Source organism: Hemibagrus wyckioides, linkage group LG08 (assembly GCF_019097595.1).
Source record: "Hemibagrus wyckioides isolate EC202008001 linkage group LG08, SWU_Hwy_1.0, whole genome shotgun sequence".
NCBI classification, from domain to species: domain Eukaryota; kingdom Metazoa; phylum Chordata; class Actinopteri; order Siluriformes; family Bagridae; genus Hemibagrus; species Hemibagrus wyckioides.
This window is the reverse complement of record NC_080717.1, coordinates 12,031,971-12,056,943: the sequence shown is the minus strand read 5'-3', so window position 1 is coordinate 12,056,943 and position 24,973 is coordinate 12,031,971. Positions and strand designations below refer to the sequence as shown.

Here is a 24,973-nt window from a genome sequence, read left to right as displayed (position 1 = left end):
AAATGGAATAAAAAATAAATGCCATGGATTGAGACCTTGTGTACTACAGTTACTGAGTTGAATATGTTGCAGAAGGCTTCAACCAAATTTACCAGGTAACCCCAGGAGAGCTTTTCAGATTGCTTGGGAGGTTCTGCCATAATCTTTGGTGAGAGAAGGGGAACTCTTCAAAAACCCAGTGGATATGACCTCCTTTCAAGAGGTTGTGCTAGTAATCTCTAGTGTTTGAGTTCATCGTTGTGACTATGGTTACTGGATTAGATTTGGATTTGAAGTTGTTGAAAACTCTGGACAAGGTTGGTTATGTGATTTACATGTCCCTTCAGTGTTGCTTGGAGGACAGTGCTTTTGGATTACCAAACTGAGATTATGATAATGTGCTTTGGCTTTGTGGTTTTTGTAAAAGGTACAAAAGAGTAAAGGGTATTTTGCTATATATTATTTTGGTTTCTGTTTGAATATAGAAAATGTTGTTTACATTCAGGTAATTAAGGTGAAATCATTTAAGACAAGCAGAAGTTGTAGCAGTGTCCTCTCAAGGGGCGACTAGACAGCATTTTCTTTGAATGTACAGTAGATATAAAAAGCGCTACACACCTGTTAAAATGGCAGAGCATCTCCTGTAACCCTCTTCAGGTCAGACCAGATTTTTGATTGAATGTAAATGGCTGGGCCATTTTTAAACTTTGATCTTGTTTTGGTGAAGCCATTCTTTCATAGTCATGCTGAAAGTTGAAATTCCTCTTCATCTAAAGTGTTTAAGCAGAAGCATTAATTCTGTTATTCCCTTTACCCTTATTAATGCCCCAGTTCCAACTGAAGAAAAGCATCCCCAAAGCATGATGCTCTTTTGGTCACATGCTGTGTTCAACTTTGGACTCATCGGTCCATAACACATTATTCCACATTGTTTTGGAGATTGGATGTAAACTTTAGTTAGACTTGGCTAAAAAAAAGGCTTTCGTATTACCACCCTCCCTGTAGCCCAGACATAACAGATTTGGAGATTTTCGACTCCAACCTGCATCAGGTATCTTAGACTTTAAGCTAATACCATATTTACAAATAATTGTATCATATTTAGCAAATATAAGGTGTAGTGACTCGTGACTGTGACAGGCTGAACATAGACATGCAGGAGACAAGGGTGGTGGAAAAAGTGCTCTTTTATTTAAATGTCCTTTAGGAAAAACAAGGTGAAAAGGTGGTCAAGGGTGCTGTTGTCAACAGTATGCTCTTTGGTTGTGAGATCCCGGCAGTATGACGAGGCAGGAGCCATGGAGCTTGAAGAGTGCAGCATGTTCAGGAGATGTTGTCGTCACTTTATAAGGATAACTTATACTGTATCAGTTTACTGCTGCTTGAAGACCCTCCCTGTGTATCCTGCACTCTCCCTGCTTCACACTGAGATTGATGAGTTGCCACTCTGAGAGATTGTGTTGCCACTCTGATTTGCTGCTGGCTTTGAGCGATTCTGCTGCCCATAACAGGGATGCTAAAGTGCCACTGTCCTTTTAGCACCCTAGCAGTAATCAGGTAAGGAGCATGTATAGGCTGCTGGTGGGCGGCAATGTGGGCTAAAACAGAACCTTGTGGAACACCAAACATTACCTTAGTTTGCACAGAGAAGTCACCATTTACTGGGGTGCTTTTCGGCAGTGTATGTTTTTGTATTGTCATGTGCTTTTGTTTATGTTTCATGTTCATGTGTCTTTGCCCTGCCCTAGCTATAGATTCCTCCCCGCCTCTGCACACCTGTTCCCTATGTGTTTGTAATTGGTTCCCCTATTTATCCCTGCTGCGTTGCGTTTTGCAGTGTGGAATCCTTGTCTTCGAGTTCTTGTATTCTGTTCGGTGCCCCCAGTCTGCAGTCTTATGTAGTTAGAGTTTTGGTTTCTTTTTAGCCTAGTTATGTTTGCCCAGTTTTCCCAGTGTTTCCTGTCCCTTAATAAATCATGGCTTTTGTTATCCCTGCATTTGGGTCTGATTTTACCCTAAGAGGCACCCCTGAGCACATGATTGAAGGATTCTGCCAGTAATACAGACCCAGTGGGATAGCACCAAGTGTAGACCCTAGGCCTTTGGAGCAACTACATTAACCTCTTGAAGTTGGTTCGTAGACGATATGTCTTTTTTTTGTTTGGGATTTATTTTTTGGTTGGTTGGTATCACTCTGCACCAGTTCCAGTGGGGGGCGTCACTTCGTTTCCTGTTTGCTGGCTGAGGACGCTGCTTCACTTCCTGTTCGCAGAGGATGGTACTCAGCCGCATCGTTTCTTCAGTGCACCACGCTGCTCCACTTCCTGTTTTTCTATGGGGGATGTCACCTCACTTTGTGTCTGCAAATGATGTCATGATCTGGACTTTTTTTTTGTTTGTTTTTTTTTGTTTGTTTGTTTTTTACTTACTTTTATTGTGGACATTTTCTTGCTCCTGTGGGGGATGTGGCTCGGGAGTGGTGTCGGGCAGAGGATGCGTCCCTCCCCCTCTTCCATCTGTACAAGGATCTGCCCCTGGCTTGACTGGGGTTGTCGCTCAGCTCTTGTGGCTCGGTCATGGAGGTCGCCCAGGCCTTCTGCTCAGCTGAGGACGTCGCTCGGCTCTTTGGCTTGGCAGTCAATGTCGCTCGGCTCTTTGGCTTGGCTGTGGACATTGCGCAACCCTTTTGCTCCACTGTGGATGTCGTTTGGGACCCTCTGGCCTTGCCATCGTGCCCCTCTCTCCCAGTTTCAATTTTTATCGGTTTCTTTTTAGCCTAGTTATGTTTGCCCAATGTTTCCTGTTCCTTTTGTCTGTCTTATTTGTTAATAAATGACTTTTGTTATCCCTGCAATTGGGTCTGATTTTACCTTGAGAGGCACACCTGACAGAGATACTGCCAATTTAGTATGACGCCAATTACATTCTGTATTAATAAAGGAAATAATGTTTATGAAAACAAACTCAAAAACATTGAGAAAAGTCTACTCAAGGATTTATTTTATACTGACTTAAAGAGAATATGTTTAATAAATTTTTTTTGGTCTTTGATTTGTTCCTCTTCAGTTGATCAGTGGAGGGTCCATCGTCAGTGCTGAGGCAGTATGGGATCATGTGGCCATGGCTGACCGTGAACTGGCTTTCAAGGCAGGAGACGTTATTAAGGTTCTGGATGCCTCCAACAAGGATTGGTGGTGGGGGCAGATTGATGATGAAGAGGGTTGGTTTCCAGCCAGTTTTGTGAGGGTAAGACTGGAATCCATCCAAGAATATTTTACAGCAACATTCATACTGAATGTAACTGATAATTCACACTATTTGTTTTACTTATGTGCTCTGTAAAAGTGATGGAGTGAAATTTTGTTTTAAAAAAGGGAAAGATTTTCAAGCAGGTCATGACCCATTTGCACCAGCCCTATCCATCTGTACTTTTGTTCTATTATTTTGACCCTAGAAACAGGCAAGTGCAGTAGTTTGCATTACTAGCAATATATAGTCAAGTACAAAACATAAGTATTTGGACACAGTTTTTTGGTGTTATATAGTATTTGAAATGAAGCAGTCAAGATGTGATTGAAGTGTAAACATTCAACTTTATCTCAAGGGGTTTAAGAAAATATTAACCGCTTATCAATTACAGGCATTTCATATTCCCCTTTTGTCACAGACTTAAAACTAATTTGACAAATTAAAATAAATAAAGGATTATTTTGACAAGAAAACACACTTTTTTATATGAAATTGTATAAACATATTAATTTTCTTCACACAATTCTTGTTACAACACAAAATTTAGTAAGAATGTATTTATTGTGTATCAAACTTTTTAGTCCTTAGTTAATTTTAAGCATTTTTAAACCACAATTTAAGCACACAAAGAGTGCAATTGGCATTTAGTAGGTACTTCTAGGCAGGAACTGTGTGATTAGTCTGAGGAAATTAAAAAATTTGATGCTTTGTGAATGACTTTTGTGGCAGCATCATGTCACACTACTGTGCCATTTGAATACTTTTGTCCCTAAATGTCTTGTTGAGTGAGGTTTTCAAATTTCTCTTTGCAAGCAGGTCAGTCTTGTATACTTGACAGTACAGTATTTTGCAGTCTCTCTTTGACAGTAAGCCTATGAAAATTTAAGGTTTGCACAAGTCAATGGTAAAATTTGAAGATTAAAACGGGTCCCGAGTCAATTTCATCTCACTTACCCATCTTCATTCCTAGAGGACCATATTGGAACAAAATGTATCTTTGTTATTCTTTCCTAAGGTTGAACCTCACCCTCCTCAACCCCAAACAAAACAGGTTTTCTATATCAACCCTATAGCCACTCGAAGGTTCCAAATCACAACAGCAAAGGTGCGTTTTTATGAAATTTCCTCAAGTGCCAAGAGTTTGTCAAACACATCATGAGCATCAAAACAAGTCAGATAAAGATCATGCTTTTAGTGTACGTAATAATAAAGCTTGTAGGCTTTATTCCTAATAAAGAGCTTCATGTGAGTTAAACATTTGTGATGTGCGCATTTTGGATGCATCATTTAATATAAGAATGACTTTGAGGCATTAGTAGGACTGCATATTACTTTAGTATGTGTTTGCATTTCCATTTCTTTCGTGTGTTTGCATTATTGAGTTAGAATTTTAGTACCATGTTTAGTGGATGTCTCATAATTTTATTTGTTGTTACACTGTTTTCTAGTTAAGGATGAACCAACAGAACTCTGTGGTCCTAGCAAATACCTCTAGCAGTACTAAAACACCTAGGAACAAAGTTTTAGCAGTTACAGCTTTCTGATCACTAAATCTGTAAATTAATTTTTAATTACACCAAGATGTAGTCCCCTCCAAAATTATTAAGCAGCAATTCTGTTGTTTTTGCTATATTCTGAAAACTTTTGGACGTCGGAAATTCAGCTTCTATGTCCTAACATTTACATTTAGATGTATTAGACAACTTAGAATGCAGCACATTATTTTTTAATTTCACCAGATTTTCAAGATAACAAAATTATTGGAATGTGTGACTATTAGGCATTTCTGGTTTTGCCCTACTAGATTATTTGATTAATTCATTGAGCACTGGTTTTGCCTTTTTTGAAGAGTGCACTTGCAGCTGTCTATGACAGAAAAGCAAGCCATCTGCAAACAAGAGGGAAAATCGATCAGAGCCATTGGACAAGTATTGGGTATAGACAATACGACAATTTGAAATGTCCTGAAAAAGAAAGAAACCACTGATATACTAACAACTTGACATGAAACAGGTTGATCCAGGAAAATAGCAGCAGTTGATGACAAACACTGTGAGACCTGTGAAGAAAAAACAAAAGCATCAGTCAGTGACATCATCAACAATCTCCAGAGGACAGTGGAGAATCTATCACAAGCTACGTTTGAAAAAGGCTTAAAGAGCAGATATATAGTGCCAAGATGCAAACCATTCCTCAGTAAGAATCAAAAAGCCAGATTAAAATTCACAAAGAAATACAGATATGAGCCACAAAACTGGAATCAAGATTAACCTATGTAGGTTGTTTCCCTCAATGTACCACACTAGTAGTAAAAAAACCTATAAACTTTGTTATTTGAAAAGGTTGTTGTTGACTCTCCTTTTTGGTTAAAAGCCTAGCTAGGTATTTTGATTTCTCATTTACAAATTACTTATTACTCACCCTTTGGGCTTCCCCTTTGGGCTCAACATTCTCATGTCATTCATCTTTTAACCTCATCCCAAATGTCTTTACAATGTGTGCACAATTATTACAAGTCATTTGTAAAGTTGTAAATTTCCCAGGGTTTGGGGAGGAATTGGGATATGGGAAGCAGGCTTGGGAAATCTCCGGGGGTTCTTTATGTTAACGTTCACTTTTCATATCTCTGTGCACTCACACACACACACCTTTGAGCTGCTCAGCTTTCAGTCCTGCAGTGTTTGTCTCTCGGCACTTGACTTGCCACTGAATAACCCGTCCTCTCATCCCTCTCCGCTCACGGGATAACATGGCTCCCAGCTCTCTGTCCAATGAGTTAGTCTACAAAACAAAGGGGATTAAAAACCGACCGACCTACCGGTCACTGTAGGACCTGTTTTTTTGTGGTTGGATTGATGTATACCACCTCCAAGGAGGTGGATTGAGCCGGCGTTTTTAGATTTAACCCCAGTCCTGGTTCGTCCATCAGACAACAAAGCCACAGGGACCATCTTTCTCTACAGCTTGAGGAAACTGAGGTGGTAAACCCACCTCACAATGTTTATCTGTCCACCTTACTTCATAGTTGATGTCCCCAATATGCCGATTGAAAGAGTCATTGCCAGTTGGTGATGTAATGTGGGTAGCAAAATTATATATCCCAGTACAAATTTCCATTTCTGAGTACCCCTGCAATACATTTGGGCATGACATTTTTGCGCCTGAGGTAAATTCTCCTGTTATGTGAATTAAGGTGTGAAGTTTTGCTCTTACATAAAGAACTTGCAGAATTTCATTTTTGCTGGTTAAAGGTCTCTCCTCCCAATTTTCCCAGTGACATCTAGGACACTGTCTTGCATCCATATAATAATTCAAATGGGGGAAACCCTGTGGAGGTTTACGGGACCTCCTGCACTGCAAATAAGATGCTTAAGCCACTTATCCTAACTCCACACAACATTGTAAATAAATTACGAATCATATTTTTGTGTTTAATTAAACCCTTCGACCACTGGTGTGAATCAGTATGTTGTTGTTGCAGCTGCTCCCGTTTTTGGGGTCACCACAGTGGATCATTTTGTCTGCATGTTTCGATTTGGCACAGGTTTTACCCCAGATGCCCTTCCTGACACAATCCCATTTAATCTGGGCTTGGGACCGGCACTGAGATTTAACTTATCAGTGGTTGGGTTAGTGCCCTGCTCAGGAATCAAACCTGGGCCACAGCAATGAAAGCATGGGATCCTGCCGCTGGACCACCAGGAGGCAGTGTGAATCAGTATAAGTCCCAATAATACAGTATTTACACTTTGTGTAATGTTCATGACATGAATATAGTTCCCTGGTCCATCTCTTTTTGGATCCTGATTTAAATGATAACATTGAAGAGCATGGCATGCCTCTGCAGCATGGCATGCTAAAATGTTGCACAGAGGCACTGCTTCAAGCCATTGTGTTGTGTAGTCCACTTGCAGTAATACAAAGTGCACTTGTATATGTCGATCTAATGGCCCTGATGAGGTCCATCCAAATACTTAAAGGGGACCTTGATTAATGGAAGCATTGGCACATTTGGGGTGACCAGCCTCACATCACCTGTGAATATTGCTGTGAATTCCTGGGCCAATGGAAGCAGGCTCTGAGCTGTTTTTTTCAAGTCCTAAATGCTCTACCATTGGATTAAGGTGAGCCACAAACTCAAACTCATAATGGTTTATGCATCAGTGTAAAGTTTCCCAGGATTCAGAGAGGAATGAGGAGGCAGGCTTGGGACAACTCAAGGGAGTTTCTTTAACTTTTTATGCTTTGCTTTTCAGTGCTTTTTTGCTTTCGCTTTACACTGACAGACACACACACATGGCTTCTCTCCCATTGTGATTGTCTCTCCCCATTTTATCTCCTTTCCAGCTCGCTGCAACAAAACACATATGTTAGAGTAACCCCATACAGGTGTAGATCCTTATCACTCATTTCCTATTGCTCCGCCTCCCATTCACAAACTGGTGCTCAACCATGCACCCACTTCCACATCAGTATAATGATCTGATCATTATTTCTATGCATGTTATCTAACAGTGCTCCATTGCATACATTAAGGTACACCACTTCTTCTTTAGCCAGCAGAAGCATCAAAGATGACAGAACGATGACTTGCCCCCTTTCCTCTTCTGATTAAAACCTGTTGAGTACTTCTGGGCTATTCTTAAGCATGTCATTTACTGTAAACTCACCTGTTTGAACTCACCTGTTTGAACAGGATTTTGTAGGCTGTGGCGGAAATTGAAATTGATTGTGAACATAGTCATAGCTGAGCGGTTTTAAATCAAAATTATTGTCATTTATTTTTTATGTTAATTATTATATTATGTTAGTTATTTGCAGTGGCAGCCAGTCAGTAGGGGTTAGCCAGAGAAGAATGATTTTTAACTTTAACACATTAAAAATAATTATATATTTTAATAATGAAATAAAATCATTTAGTCATACTTTTCCACTGTTAGTCATATTTTCGTGTGTGCGGGGCGCCAGACAAACAAGTGTGTATGTAGGTCCGTAAACTTTTGAAAAGCATGTAATTGAGGCTGAGCTCTGCTCTGAGAGCAGCTCTCTGCACCCCAAACTCTCCCACTTTTGTTGTTAGTGAATCAATATTGTTTTTATATATTTGGCATCATGTGATTGGGCCATTGTCAACGAGTCTCATTACCGCTCAGCATATTGTCAGTTAACAGAGAGGTATTGATTAATGTGAAAGACAAAAGACAATTCGGTTATATCTTTACAAAAATACCCTTTCACAAGGCGTTTGGGTGAAGAAAAGAATCAAGGAGCTTGGACCACTTTAACCAGAAGGTCATTAAAAAAAGTTACAAGCCAGAAAGAAAGGAGAGCAAAATTAATTTCCAAATAGTGCCACTGCCCAGTGAATAGGCAACCTTCCAGTGTGTGTGTGTGTTTTAATGATTACCTTCATTACTTCAATACTGATAATAAACCCACATTGAACTCATATTCAGTGATTCATTGTACATTTATTGCATGCTTTAACAGTTGACTTTAACAGGAACATTTTCAATATTTATCTTAGTATTAATAATACATAATCACCTGATAAATGGCACAGGTTTTATGCCAGATGACCTTCCTGACACAACCCTCCCATTTTTTTTAGCCTGGCTTGGGACCGGCACTACATCTAGTGGCTGGGGTTGGGCACTGGCTGGGAATCGAATCCGGGCCTTCCGCATGATAGGCGAGAAACCTACCACTGAGCCACCAGTGCCCTCAGTTTAAGACCAGTAAATAAAACAAGTTAAAATTTTGTTGCCTAATAGTTGAGTATTCTAATGTTAAGTCTTATTTTTTCTTTATTAAACATTCAATTCTGTTGTGAAATAAACATTGGGGATCAGCTGAGGCCATTTTGTTCACCAATAAGATTAAGCTTAGAAATACCATTTGCCTTATAATTGTGCACACAATGTGGTGTAAGGCAGAAACATCAGAGTTAGCCTTCACATTCAAATACTTTCAGGGGGACTGCACTCATTTTTTGAGTATGTGCTACCTTAGACAACAGAGTGGAGATTTGATTAGTCTGTACTTTTCTTAGTTTTAAAAAAGGATATAAAAAATACCAAAAGTCATATTTTCTGTACATGCTTTACTCTTCTTGCACATAGCTGTGGGTGAACCAGGAAGATCGATCCATTGAAGCTGCGGAGGGCAGCAGTGAGGTCCAAAATGGGCACCTGGATGCAAGTAGTGACTGTCTCTGCTTGGGTCAGCCTCTACAGAACAGAGACCAGATGAGGGCTAACGTAATTAATGAGATCATGAGCACAGAACGTCATTACATCAAGCACCTTAAAGATATATGTGAGGTACTGCTCATCTTTTCCCTTTCCCTAAAACCATTATTGCTGATTAATGATGATTAATAAGTTATATAAATTATATTTACTTTAAAAATGTCATAGTAGTAATTTGTTTTAACTTGATGAGGTTTCCTTACACATTTGTTAAACCTTGTTTCCATTTACCTTAAATTTAGTATTGTTACATTTTGTAAATGTTTTCTTTTATGTGACATTTTGGTCTGTTTTTGTTTGCATGGTTTATATATATAAACTTGTATTGAATAATTTTTCTCTTCAGTCTGTCCCTAAAACATATGATAATGTACATATACATATACACTCACTTTAACAGTAACAAGAGAACCCCTGCTAATTTATGCAGTTATCCAATCAGCCAGATACAAATCAAATGCTTTACATAATCTTCACACATCACATCAAACATCAGAAGAAATAAATAAATAAATGTGATGGTTGTTGATGTGTATTTGAGAAACTACCCTATCTTTGTGATGGCCAGGCCTGATGGAAAACCTATCATAAGATCGATAATGTCTAACATTTTACTATGTTTGTTACTGTGTTATTTCCTGAAATTTGTACAAAATTCACATTTATATTGCAACCTAACCTACTTACAAAAACATTACTGCCAAACTGCTATGTGTTCAATTTTTTGTCATGTACACAAAAAAATTTCTGTAATTGTACATTCACTGACCACTTTATTAGGAACACTACACTAATACTAGGTAGGACCAATGTTTGCTCCCAAAACAGCCTCAATTTTTCTTAGTATGGATTCCAAATGATGTTAGACACAATGCTTTGAAATTATGGCAAATGTTGACATGAAAAATCCTAGGAGATCAGCAGTCAATGCCCCAGGGAAAATCAAATTTTGTCTACTTTCTGAAGTTTGATGTGAACATTACAGCTTCTGCAACATAAACCACTGCCCCATACCTGCATGTTAATTAATGATTGCTTAAATGAGTGCATGTGCAGGTCTTCCAAAGTGCTCGCTTTTACATTTACAGGTAAATGTTTTTTGTGAGGCTCCAATACGCTGAAGCTGTGCAATACAAAAAAAAATCAGAAGATTAGTGGAATGGAGAAGAGGAGGGGACAGAGATTATTTACAAATGAAATGAAATTCATTTCAATTCAAATTATTTGTATAGCACCTTTTACAATGGACATTGTCTCAAAGCAGCTTTACAAAAGAAGATAAACAGAGAAAGGAGAGGGGTAAAAAATGAAATATATAAATATAAATAAATTATTAAATTAAATTATTAAACAATTTTACCTTATTTTATTTTATTTTATCCCTAATGAGCAAGCCTGTGGCGACGGTGGCAAGGAAAAACTCCCTGAGATGATATGGGGAAGAAACCTTTAGAGGAACCAGGCTCAGAAGGGAACCCATCCTCATTTAGGTGATACTAGACAGTAAATAATGTAACTGTAACTGATTAATGTCCTTTCTACAACAGCAATCAATGGCTCATGAGGAACTATAAGGTCAGTGTAGTTTCTGAGGTCATTATAGACACTAATTCCTTGCTGCCACAAGCTGACAGATGAAATGGCAGATCTATGACGGTGTAATAGTCCCCAAGTGGTTCTGTCCATGGCTGTCTCCTGGATCACAGGCTGTCCGCACAGATCCATCCACAGCATCAGTGAGCACCACCAAGTGATGAGACTCCGACCAGGGGTAGAGGCAGTGGTCATAATGGAAACTGGCAAACACTGGGAGCTCAGGAGTGGGGTGTATAGCTCGACAGAGAAAGACAGAGAGAGAAAGAGAATGATATTAAGTATGCTTCTGAACATGTGATGTTTAAAGACAATGTAGATTATGTGTAAAGTGCAGGCAGGGACTCTGGCAAGACTAGCTATGACAGCATAACTAAAAGGGAGAGCCAGAAGAGACAGACATGAAGGCTTCCTGGGACGTAAAGCATCCAACCTCTTCACAGTCAGCAAACCTGAGCGACTTGTGAGGGTGGTAAGATCACAGCATCCAAACATCTCAGTACATTAAACACTCTATGCCCATGAACCTTCCAGATCTGCTCCTTTACCTAAGAAAACTATACATTAAAAGCTTGACTAAACAAATGTGTCTTTAGCCTAGACTTAAACATTGAGACTGTGTCTGAATCCCGAACACTAATTGGAAGGCTGTTCCATAACTGTGGGGCTTTGAAAGAAAAAGCCCCCTGCTGTAGCTTTTGCTACTTGAGGTACTACCAAATAACCTGCACCCTTTGATCGGAGTAGGAGACCATTTAGTGCTTTATAGGTCAGTAACAGGATTTTATAATCAATGCAAAATTTGACTGGGAGCCAATGTAGTGTGGCTAAAATAGGAGTTATGTGTTCATATCTTCTGGTTCTAGTTAGGAGCTGCTGCGTACTGGACTAACTAGAGCTTGTTTATGCTCCTACCGGAACATCCAGACAGTAAGAAATTACAATAATCCAACCTAGAGGTAACAAAAGCATGTACTAGTTTTTCTGCATCATGAAGTGACATCATATTTCTTATCTTAGCAATATTTCCGAGATGAAAGAAGGCTACCCCAGTGATATTATCTACATGAGCTTCAAACAACAGACCAGAGTCAATAATCACACCAAGATCTTTTACTGCTGGACAAGATGAAACAGAAAGACCATCCACAGTTACTCTGTAATCAGAAAGCTTACTTCTAGCTGCATGTGGTCCTAGTAGACCTCTTCCTTAAGCAGGAAGAAGTTAGTGACCATCCAATGTCTAATGTCCTTTACATATTCTTCTATCTTAATAAGCTGGTGTCTTTTATCTGACTTAGCTGAAACATATAGCTGTGTGTCATCGGCATAACAGTGGAAGCTAATCTCATGTTCACAAATAATTGCACCAAGGGGTAGCATATATAGGAAGAAAAGCAGTGGGCCTAAGACAGAACCTTGTGGAACACCGAACATAACCTTGGTATGCATAGAGAAGTCACCATCTAGATCTACATACTGATAATGGTCAGTTAAATAAGACCTGAGCCTGGAGAGGGCTGTTCCTTTAACACCAACAACATGTTCTAGCCTATCAAGTAGAATAGTATGGTCAATGATGTCAAAAGCTGCACTAAGATCAAATAACACCAGTATGGAGACACAACCCTGATCAGAAGCCAGTAACAGATCATTGACCACTTTAACCAGTGCTGTCTCTGTGCTATGATGAGGTCTAAATCCTGACTGATGCATTTCATAGATGTTATTTCTATGCAGGTATAAACATAACTGCTGTGCTACTGCCTTTTCTAGGATCTTGGGCAGGTTTGATATTGTTCTATAGTTAGACAGCTGACAGAGGTTGAGGTCAGGTTTTTTAATCAGGGGTTTGATAAATGTTGCTTAAAAGATGTAGGCACATAGCCAGTGCTAAGGGAAGAATTAATCATTTTTAGAAGGGGTTTGGTAGCTACTGGTAATATCTGTTTAAGAAAAGACATGGGTAAATAATCTAGAATGCAGGTTGAAAGTTTTGAAGATGAAATTAGTGAAATTAGATCAGGCTCTTGAAGTGGAGTGAAGCATTCTAAGTTCTGATCAGAAATAGTTATATTATCTAAAGGATTATCTATCAAATAATTTGGTTTTAAGTTAATAGCCTGAATTTTTTGCCCGATATTGTCAATTTTTTCATTGAAAAGTCATTGCTGCTGCATATAGATGGTGTGCACTTTTCTACAGTGGTTTTACTCCTAGTTAGTTTTGCTACAGTACTAAATAAAAATTTAGGATTGTTTTTGTTATCTTCGATTAGGGCAGAGAGATACGCTGATCTAGCACTAAGAGAATTTTTGTAGTTTAGAAGGCTTTCCTTCCACGCTTACTGAAATACTGCCAATTTAGTTTGACGCCATTTACGTTCTAGTTTCCTAGCTGATTGTTTTAAAGCTTGTATGTGGTTGTTGTACCAGGGTGCTAGTTTCTTCTCTATAATTGTTTTCCTTTTAAGTGGAGCTACAGTGTCTAGGGCAGGGGTCGGCAACCCGCGTCTCCGGAGCCGCATGTGGCTCTTTAATCCCTCTGCTGCGGCTCCCTATGGCTTTATTTTTGTCCGTTAGTTTTTTAAATGTAATTCTAAATTTGTAGATTATGGTGATCTTGTAACATTAAAATAAAACGTGTTTAATTGTTTGTCGCTCAAAATATGGGTCACAACCGCTGATGTGCGACACCCGCCGGCATGATTTATTGAGCTTTTCGACCCCCGGTAGGAGAACCATGGATGAGTCCAAGAGTCCTAAAGTGAATCCAAAAGTGCTACGTGGGCAGATTCATTTGCTTTCACTGCTGATGAGACTGGTTTACCAGTATGCTTAATATGTGGTGACAAATTGGCAAACAACAAAAAGTCGAATGTTGCAAGACATTTCCAGAATAAACAAACAGCCTTTGCTGAAAAATATCCAGATGGAGATGAGAGAAAAAAGCCGTTTCGGAACTGAGGCGGAAGGTTCAGAAGCAGACGTACAGAAGCAGATTGCATTTTTGGTTTGCTGCAGGTTGATAATTTAAGTTCGGCTTTTTATTTCATAAATACGAGGAGGACTCACATGTTGCTCACAATAGAAATTGAGCATTTTATTTGAAAATGACCTACAACCCAGCATCTTTTTTTCGGAGTTGAAAATGTTTTTGTTGCATGCAGAAATAGCATATCGTTTTCTCTGTAGCAGTTCATTGCTTTCGTAAATGCAACACACTATAGTTGTTTTTATACATAGCATAAAGGTAAAAAATAATATATGCAGTGTTATCTTCATTTTAGATCAGTGGAACGATTCTTTTTAAAGTCACTCACTGAAATGAATCGAGTCAGTGATTCCTATTGAGTTAGTTCCTTTTGAAAAGTTATTCTTTTATAGCCCTCCTTTCCTATACAAACTCTAATCATGGTGGGAAATAGTGGTTAATAATTTAATGACTATAGTTATGTACTGTTATGTTATGGCGTGTATGTAATAGTAATTGCAAGTTTTTAGAAAATCTTTGACTATTGCATGATGGGTAACCAACCGAATGTTTGCCCCAGGGTGCGATGTGCGCTTATTCCGCCACTGACAGGGGCAATAAACATGTCCCTAGAAACATACCAGTGCAACAAAAATTTCTTTTAAAGTGCCACACAAACATACAAACGCACACACACACACACACACACACAAACTTTAACACAAATATAAAAATGAAAAATGTGCAAATCAGTTATATTAACCAAAAATTAAATATGTTAAATGTTAAAGTATCCAAAAGGAATAACAATAAATATCTTAAATAAGGAATAAAACAACCAAACTGAACAAAAATGCAAAATGTGCAAAAAGTATACCTATATACATAAAGTGCTTTGCTTTAATTGCTTAATTGGCATTTAAGAATGTCAGCTCACGCACTTAGGGGGTGCTGAGACTGAACATAAGATTCTCAGCTGAATCAGTCTGTGACCCAACTCCGTGAGTCCACTGAGAATCAGCTGAATCAATCTATAACCCAGCTCCGCGAGTCCACTGAGAATCAGCTGAATCAATCTATAACCCAACTCCGTGAGTCCACTGAGAATCAGCTAAATCAGTCGATGAGCACAGTAGCAGCCGTCTTCTTAATACATAAATTTCTTATACTGTTTTTTTTCCTTCTCTCTCGTTACCCTGGCAGCACATTTGTTCATTTGTTTCTTTCTAACTTTTTTTTTCTCTGCTATGTTTAATAACTGCATTAATATTAATGTATAATATATAATGTTTTGCATTGTTTAATAATAATAACAACAACAACAACAACAATAATAATAATAATAATAATAATAATAATAATAATAATAATAATAATAATAAAAAGAGCACGGTAGCCATAGGATAAATAAGAATTGGGTTAATTTAGACCTCGGGCTCATGAATCATGAGTTAATATGCCAAATCGGATCATTTAACTCGGGTGAGTCAGTCAGGACCGGTATTATTTTAGATAAGGGTTTTGTGGCTCCCGGTGTTTTCTTTTCTTTGGGAAATGGGTTCAAATGGCTCTTTGAGTGTTTAAGGTTGCCGACCCCTGGTCTAGGGTGTTGCGAAACATTGACTCCAGGTAATCAGTTACCTGATCAAGTTCTGTGGGGTCAGACGGCGACCCAATCATGCGTGATAATTCTGGGAGACTATTGGTGAATCTCTCTGCAATAGCAGACGTAAATGTATGCTTGATGCGGTAACATGGCAAATTCCACATCTCGTGTCTTAGACGCATTTTAAATGAAACAAGATAGTGATCTGAGATAGCTTCCGACTGTGGAAGAGTAACTATGTTTTCAATATTAAAGCCGAATGTTAGAATAAGATCCAGAGTGTGACCTCCATTATGAGTGGGTCCTATTACATTTTGATTAACACCTACTGAATCTAAGATGGATACAACTGCTCTTCTCAGAGGGTCTTCTGGCTTATTAAAATGAATGTTGAAGTCTCTTACAATTAATGCTTTGTCTAAAGAAACAACAAGGTTTGAAATGAAATCTGCAAATTCACTGAGGAATTCAGAATATGGCCCTGGGGGTCTGTAAATAACAATTAGTGGAATTGACTCTGTGAACTTATTTGTAGCTGCATAAGTTAGGTTAGTATAAAGAATATTACAATACAATATTACATACAATACAATATTACTCTTGGTAACCTCGGACTGAAGAAGGCGTACATATTATTAGCTCCTACATGGAAGATTATCTTTGAGAACCTGTGCTTGCCTAGGACCCTAAGATTACCTGCTATGTCCAGCGCCCTGACTCCCGGAATACACCTAACCTGTGCTGCAGGAGCCCCTAAAGGCCTAGCTAATTTCACAAGCCTTAAGATTGAGTCTCCTATAACCAGAGCTCTTTCAGGTTTCTCAGCAGGTGCTTCACTGAGGAGAGCAAACCTGTTGGAAGCGGAGAGGAGTGGTGCTCCCATGGGCAAGCCTTAGCGTTAGCCTTGGCTATGCGACTATGCCGCCAAGTCATCACCCATTCACCCCCCTGTGAGGGCTCTAATGCCGGAGTTGGGGGGTTACTAACTCCACCTAAGGCATCCAGACTTCCCACTACAGACACTACACTGCTCTCGCTATCACTAACCCTCTCTAGTGTCTGGATGTGCACCTCTAAATCTAATATCTTCTCCGTCAGACTATCAGCTAACAGCTGTCAGCTAACAGCTGTCAGCTAACTAGCGTACATTTATCACAAGTAAAATTAACGCTAACGACGAAGGAAGAATAGCTAAACATCCTGCAGCTTACATACTGTACAAGCTGAAAGTTAGTCATACAACCCCTGGCAAAATGTATGGAATCACCACTCTTGGAAGATGTTCATTCAATTGTTTAATTGTGTAGAAAAAACCCAATCACAGACACACCACAAAACTATTTTCAGTTAACATTCCAACCTTCTGGCTTTATGAAACACTTACAAAAATAAAAAAGAAAGAAAATTGTATTCAATTGCAACTGTTTTTACAGATCAAACAGAGGAAAAAAATATGGAATCACTCAATTCTGAGGAAAATATTATGGAATCACCATGTACTTTGCAGTTCTAAAACAAACACCTGTATCCGATTACATCTGCTAATTAGTCTGCAGTTAAAAAAGAGTGCACATCTTAGTGAGCTGTTGAACCGAGCTGATTGACATAAGTCATGGCTCGAGACATGATTTATGTCGAGAGATGTCAGTTGAAACAAACACGAGAGATGTCAGTTGAAACAAAGGAGAGGATTATTGAAGAAAGTAAATCTTCACGGAATGTTGCAAAAGATGTTGGTTTTTCCCAGTCAGCTGTGTCTAAAATCTGGACCAAGTACAAATCAAATGTGAAGGTTGTAAAAGGGAAGCGTACTGGTTGACCAAGGAAGACATCAAAGCATCAAGATAGAAAACTTAAAGCAATATGCCTTGAAAACAGAAAATGCACAACAAAAAAGGCAGAAATTGGAGTCAATGTCTGTGACCAAACTGTAAGAAATCGCCTAAAAGAAATGGGATTTACATACAGAAAAGCCAAACGAAAACCATCATTAACATCTAAACAGCAAAAAACAAGGTTTCAGTGGGCTAAAGAAAAGCAATCATGGACTGTGGTTGACTGGATGAGAGTGATATTCAGTGATGAATCACGAATCTGCATTGGGCAGGGTGATGATGCTAGAACTTTTGTTTGGTGCTGTTCCAATGAAATTTATAAAGACAACTGCCTGAAGAAAACATGCAAATTTCCACAATCATTAATGATATGGGGTTGTATGTCAGGTAAAGGTATGGGAGAGATGACAGTCATTACATCCTTAATAAATGCACAAGTTTATATTGAGATTTTGGACACTTTTCTTATTCCATCAATTGAAAGGATGTTTGGTGATGATGACATCATTTTTCAGGATGATAATGCATACATAGGGCAAAACTTTCTTTCAAGAAAGACATATAATATCAATGGCATGGCCTGCGAATAGTCCAGACCTCAATCCAATTGAAAATCTATGGTGGAAATTAAAGAAAATGGTCCATGACAAGGCTCCAACCTGCAAAGCTGATCTGGCAACTGTAATAAGAGAAAGTTGGAGCCAGATTGATGAAGAATACTGTTTGTCGATAGTTAAATCCATGCCTCAGAGAATTCAAGCTGTTATAAAAGCCAGAAGTGGTGCAACAAATTACTAGTGGTGGTTTTGTTTGGTGAATCCATAATATTTTCCTCAGAATTGAGTGATTCCATATTTTTTTCCTCTGTTTGATCTGTAAAAACAGTTGCAATTGACTATGATTTTCTTTCTGTTTTGTTTTTGTAAGTGTTTCATAAAGCCAAAAGGCTGGAATGTTAAATGAAAATAGTTTTGTGGCATGTCTGTGATTGGTTTTTTTTCTACACAATTAAACAATTGAATGAACATCTTCCAAGAGTGGTGATTCCATACTTTTTGCCAGGGGTTGTACTTAATGATCATGTACCTGTGAGTGAATTTAACCTTGATATTGAAGAGTTCTGAATTGGGTTTTCCTCCGATTGCTGTTTGAAAACCGGAAAAAAAGCTTCTCCCGAGAAAAACAAAAAAACTATTAACTGCAATATGTAAGTAAAGATTTTGTAAACGAAACATGACAACGTAAAATATTCAGGCAAAAGGAAAAAAAATTGACTATATAAACTTAGAATATAAAACGCCAACACAGGCAAGAAACTCGCAGCAAGCGCTTCAAACATAGGAAGTGACCAAACACAGCAATTAGGGGTGTATACAGTTGTGTTCAAAATAATAGCAGTGTGTTAAAAAAAGTGAGTAAAGCTCAAAATCCTTTAATAACTTTTATTTCCATACATGCAAATGCATTGGGAACACTGCACATTCATCTCTAAATGAAAACATGAAGAAAAATGTATCAAATTTGTTATTGCTTTACAGAAAAGACTGTTCAGAAAAATAGCAGTGTCTGCATGTTTCGTTACAAAGTCAAAAATTTACTGTATAAACTGAAAAATGCTTCAAGATTTAGTTTTTTTGTGAATTACTGAACTAATATTCACAATTTCTGAGAACTGCTTCACAGCTGTGTTGCATGAAGTCGACCAAATTCTGTTCTGTGAACAGGTATTCCAGCCCAGGACAACTGCACTACACACCACAATTCCTCTGCATTTCTTGTTTTTGCCTCAGAAACAGCATTTTTGATGTCACCCCACAAGTTTTCTATTGGATTAAGGTCCGGGGATTGGGCTGGCCACTCCATAACGTTAATCTTGTTGGTCTGGAACCAAGATGCTGCTTGTTTACTGGTGTGTTTGGGGTTGTTGTCTTGTTGAAACACCCATTTCAAGGCCATTTCCTTTTCAATTAATGATTCAATTACACAGAATCAGCAACATGCATGTCATTGCTGTTGGGTCTGTTGGTTTTCTATTACTCTACTACACCTACTAGTAAAATATTTGCCATGTAGAAATATAATTTCTACCAAAAACAGTGATTGATCTGGTTAGTGATGTTGGACTGCTATTATTTCGAACTGTATGCCTAGTTAGTAAGTAGGTAAGGTGCAGATCCTAACTGTAAACAGTGGAATATTTGCAGTCACAGTATGTTGACAATTGTGCAAAAGGTAGTAAAATAAATAGTAGCTGTTTGCCACTGTAGTGTCTGGGAGTACTGAGAGTATAAAATGCAGATGAAGCAACAATACAAAGTAGCATTAAAATAGAAAAAGATTTTACATTTAAATTGTAAGTAAACACAATAAATAATAATAAAAAATGTAATAAATGACAGGAAATAGAAAATAATACTATAAACTGTATCATGTCTCATTGCTTGAGCTAAAAAAAATTCTGGACTGCTTTAGATACACACATGCACATGCAGACATACTGAAGATATACACCAGAAATATAAATATATATAAAAAGCACTAATAGATATGGCCATAAAAAGCCAGTTCTAGCCTGCTCCCATACATTTCCCATACACAATGTGCACTGTAATTTTCTAGTGTGAACTTGAATAGATTAATAAAATTTTTATATTCTACATGAATAGAATGTTTATATTCTTCACTACTTACCGTGCAGGTTTAAAATACTTCTCATTTTTAGGGTTACTTGAGGCAGTGCAGAAAGAGGATCGACATGTTCAACGATGACCAGGTAAAAGTAATTTTTGGAAACATCGAGGACATCTATCGATTCCAGATGGGATTTGTTCGGGATTTGGAAAAGCAGTACAACACAGAAGAGCCCCATCTGAGTGAAATAGGTCCATGCTTCCTGGAACATGTAAGTGTTTTAATGCATACACACATTGAAAGTAATTTAAATATTGCATGTGTTGAAACTAAAGTCATTTGTAAGCTATTGCACATTTTGTTATTTGATCCAAAGCAAAGCAACAATTATAGGAATATTAAAAACAGAAATATTTTCTTTTTTGTTAACAAATGTACCATCACAACAAATGAAAAAATATAAATGAAAAAATTGCTCTTTGATGAAGTTTATCTGATTTCTACACACTTACAGCAAGATGGGTTCTGGATCTACTCTGAATATTGCAACAACCATCTGGATGCATGTATGGAGCTATCTAAGCTGATGAAGGATGGACGCTACCAGCACTTCTTTGAAGCATGCCGTCTCCTGCAGCAGATGATTGACATCGCAATTGATGGCTTCTTGCTGACCCCAGTGCAGAAGATCTGCAAATACCCACTGCAGCTGGCTGAGCTGCTCAAATACACAGCACAGGAGCACAGGTAACACACACACACACACACTATACATTACATAAAAATGTACCTAGGACACATTAGTAACATATTTTAAATCAGATCACTCAAACCAGTTTCAGAGCCTGGTCCAAGATGCAGGCTAGACATGTTAAAGTCTCTACAAGTGTAAAGTCATCTATCTATCTGAATCTGTCCAAATTTCCCCTTGGAGCTTAATATATTCTGTCCTTCCTTCCACCCATGCTGCTGATATTGGCACTTGTAAACACATTAGCAAAGTTAACAATGACATAAAAATGACACCAGGTTATGTAATCCGTATGTAACCCAGACACTGCGTCATGGATGACACTATGGGAACACTCATTGTGGAAGCGGTGTCTGAATCTCTGTGTGAACTCACGCCAATCTATTGGCTAAGGTGGTCATGTCATGCATCATGGTGGTCATGACAAAGTGGAGGGCACCAGCAAGACCATATAAGGATATCTACGTCACATTGCTCCAGCTTCCACTTGTCTGAAGAAAGCAGAGTGGGTACCCGGAATGTGGCAAGCGACACAGCATCTCAGTACGTTCTTACATATGTAAACTGTTGTCCTTTTCGAGAGAACTTGATGCTATGTCATGGCTGATGCTATGGGAACGTCAATACCGCCACATGCCGGGAGATATCTGTCCCGAGCTAGGAGCAGAGCAACACTACTCCTGTAAGACCCAGGATCCAGGAGTGGGGTCATATGGGTGTGTGCCACAGTGGGGAGGAGAGGAGGTTCCTTCTGATGGGAATCTCCAAAGGTGCACCAACCAGAAAGGAAATTGGCTCCACAAGTCCACAAGTGTTACCATCTTGAAATTGTATGTTTCAGCATACAAATTCAGAGCATGCAGGTTCAAAATTGGGCAAAGCTCCCATCCTTCTTTAAAACCAAGAAAGGCTTAATCTCAGAGGGGAATATGATCTATTGGCCCTTTCTCAGATGCTGAGATTCCCCCAGAAGGAATGAAGTTTGGTCTGTGCCAAAAACAGTGGGCAGCTCAACTTTAAAAAAGACAGAGGTCAGAACTGAATTCTGCAGCCTTCTCCCACAGTATCAAGAACCCACTGCGACACACCTCGCAGAAGCTTCCATGTTGTCTGAGAAAGGTGTTAAAAATTCCCATAAACACACTCCTAAACTTTGTGGACAGCCTTCCCAGAAGAGTTGAAGCTGTTATAGCTGCAAAGGGTGGACCAACGTCATATTGAACCCTATGGATTAGGAATGGGATGTCACTTAAGTTCATATGTGAGTCAAGGCAAGTGAGCGAATACTTTTGGCAATATAGTGTATATATATAAAACCTCGTCCCCAAGTACGTACAAATTGGGTTCCCTTTAAAAAATCGCCTAAAATTTGCTCCTACATATGACCATTTTTTCTGAGTTCGATCCAGGACACGCCATCCCAAGTCACTGCTATCAGGTAAGCTAGGGCATGAGTGTATCACCCAATGTCAGTTTTGATCAGTCTCCGGTCGTGATCATACGTGCACATAGTAGCTGTGAACATTATTGTGTTCTTTTCTCGATATTATTTGTATTCTACTATACAAAATAATTCCAGCATAGCCCCTAAGGAAGTGCAGACTGGTAAATAAAACTTTGGCGGACCGAGCGCTAAACATTATGACCTATAACGTGATGTCTTATTTTAGGACAATTGTGAAAAAAGAAAATCTCTCTGGATAGATTTTTAGTGAAAACGTTTGCCACGTACAAACCACAGAATTAAGTGGGTTTTTTTTTTATATTACTTTGTTGTATTATTTTGTATAATTTTTGACTTTTTAATACTTTGTTTCAAATTTTGTGATAAAAATTAAGATAAAATTAAAATAAAGATAAAAGCATAAAAAATAAAAAGTTACATATGATTTGTAGTGTTCGAGAATGGATTAATTCTATTTACCTGTATGCCTATGGAAAAAAAAAAATTTAACTACAACTAAATCGTGTCTCAACCAAAATTATGTTCATACTCTAAGATTCTACTGTATATGCACACATAACTCCTGGGTCACAAGTGGTGTGCATGCCATCTTCATCACAAAGTATCGTTTCCATATTTAACATACCAAGCTGTTTTCTTTGTTGTTTAGTTTATATCCCTACCAACCTCCTGTCATTCACTTGGTTCATGCCTCTCACAGCTCAGGCCACCCAGGGTCAGAGTTTCTCCTCCAAAATACATTTTGGTGGCCTCTCTGCCCTAAGACATAGAGAACTATGTAAAGGCCTGCCAAGCTTGTGCTCATTCCAAGTCTAGTCATCAGTTCCCCTCAGGACTTGCACCACTCCCAATACCTAAACAGCCCTGGTCACACATATCTGTGGATTTTATCATAGACCTGCCCAGTTCTCAAATGAATTTGCCACCATACTAGTAATCATAGACAGATTCTCCAAAGCCTGATGACTCATACCTCTGAGGGACCTACCCAATGCTATGGAAACTGCCAGAAAAATATTTAACCAGTTCTAACTACCACCCCCAATCCAAAGGGCAAGTGAAATGATTAAACCAAGAAATCGGCTTGTATCACAGGATGCATTGCAATCGTGATCAGCAGTGGTGGAGTGAGTTTCTTCCTTGGGTGGAATACAGAACTCACTCTCATTCAGCCATGGGATTAACCCCTTTTTAGTGCAGCCTGGGGTACCAACCCCCCTTGTTCCCCTGGTCCAGCAAACCATCCGACCTCCTGGCTGTTGATGATTGGATACACCATAGTCAAGCAGTCGGGAAAAGTGCACATGTGCATCTCCAGAGAGCTGTATGCCTACAGAATACTGTAGTGAACTGAACAAGATGACCACAGTACCAACTGGCCAAAGAATATGGCTCTCTACCTGCAACCTAAAGCTCAAGCTCCCCTGCAAAAAATCCCAGATTCATATGCCTATTTTGTAATTACCAGACAAATTAAGCCCATCACATACAGACTTCAGCTTCCACCATCCTACCGCATCTCTCCTGCCTTCCACACCTCCCTCCTCAAACCAGAAGGATTCAAGGCAGCCTACATCCACAGAAGATCTGGCATTAGTTCTCAGAGATGTTTAGAACAACCTACCTGCCGAGTTCCTTAAAAAACTGTGTACAAGTGTACCTAGAAGAATTGATGCTGTTTTGCAGGAAAGGGTTGTAATTTGACTTAGATTTCTCTTTTTTTTGATTTACTTTTGCTCACTCATTTTGTTAATTGATAAAAATAAACTATTTTCACAACAGACAAAAACTTTTGCACTAGGCACTTTTTGCACAACACTATATATGCTACAGTCAATTTCTATCGAAAGTTTTCTTTCTTAGACTGGAACATTCGCAGAAATGTATAACTCCAAAGGTGTATGCACTGCTTAAGTCTAGAGACTCTGCCTTCAGAGCAGAGGACAAGATAGCCCTAAAAACAGCAAGTGTCAAACTGTGGTGAGCCATCAGAGAGGTGAAGCACACACATGCCCAGAGAATCCAAAGTCAATTCCAGGACAGTGGAGACACCCAGCACATGTGGCACAGCATCCATGAAATCACCAACTACAAGACAACTTCACCTGCCTGAGACGCCTGCCTCCCAGATGTGCTGAATGACTCCTATGCTCGGTTTGAGGGGCAGAACAACTTGGTGGCAAGGAAGACCATCCCTCCTCTCAATGACCAGGTCCTCTGCCTATCTATGGCTGATGTCAGGAGAACTCTATGCAGAGTTTATCCACTGGACCAGACAACATTTCTGTCAGAGTGCTCAGGGAATGTGCAGAACAGCTAGTGGATATCTTCACTGACATCTTCAACATTTCCCTGAGGACCACCATTGTTCCTACATGCCTCAAGACAATGACCGTCATCCCCATGCCAAAGAAGTCCATGGTTTCCTGCCTCAATGACTATCGTCCAGTTGAACTCACACCCACCATGATGAAGTGCTTTGAGAGACTCGTCATACGGCACATCAAGACCCAGCTACCCCCCTTACTGCACCCATGCAGTCCTCCATCTGACCCTCACCCACCTGGACAATAAGAATACATTTGTACAAATGCTGTTCATAGACTTCAGTTCAGCATTCAATACAGTAATCTCTCAGCA

General features: G+C 39.0%; 1 protein-coding gene across 11 annotated transcripts in view; it reads left to right on the top strand.

The window, feature by feature from the left end:
• LOC131357531 (spermatogenesis-associated protein 13-like) overlaps positions 1 to 24,973 on the top strand; it is a 72,730-nt gene that overhangs the window by 28,589 nt on the left and 19,168 nt on the right. For 9 of the 11 annotated variants that reach the window (XR_009205284.1, XR_009205285.1, XM_058396542.1 and 6 more), the window contains exons 5-9: positions 3,046 to 3,225; positions 4,244 to 4,333; positions 9,351 to 9,551; positions 20,209 to 20,388; positions 20,632 to 20,864. Coding sequence is in view for 9 of the 11 variants with exons in the window: in XM_058396542.1 (XP_058252525.1) it covers positions 3,046 to 3,225; positions 4,244 to 4,333; positions 9,351 to 9,551; positions 20,209 to 20,388; positions 20,632 to 20,864 (884 nt within the window). In the remaining 2 variants the exon portion in view is untranslated. The remainder of the gene's footprint in view (positions 1 to 3,045; positions 3,226 to 4,243; positions 4,334 to 9,350; positions 9,552 to 20,208; positions 20,389 to 20,631; positions 20,865 to 24,973) is intronic. The other 2 variants (XM_058396541.1, XM_058396544.1) reach the window with 1 other exon arrangement.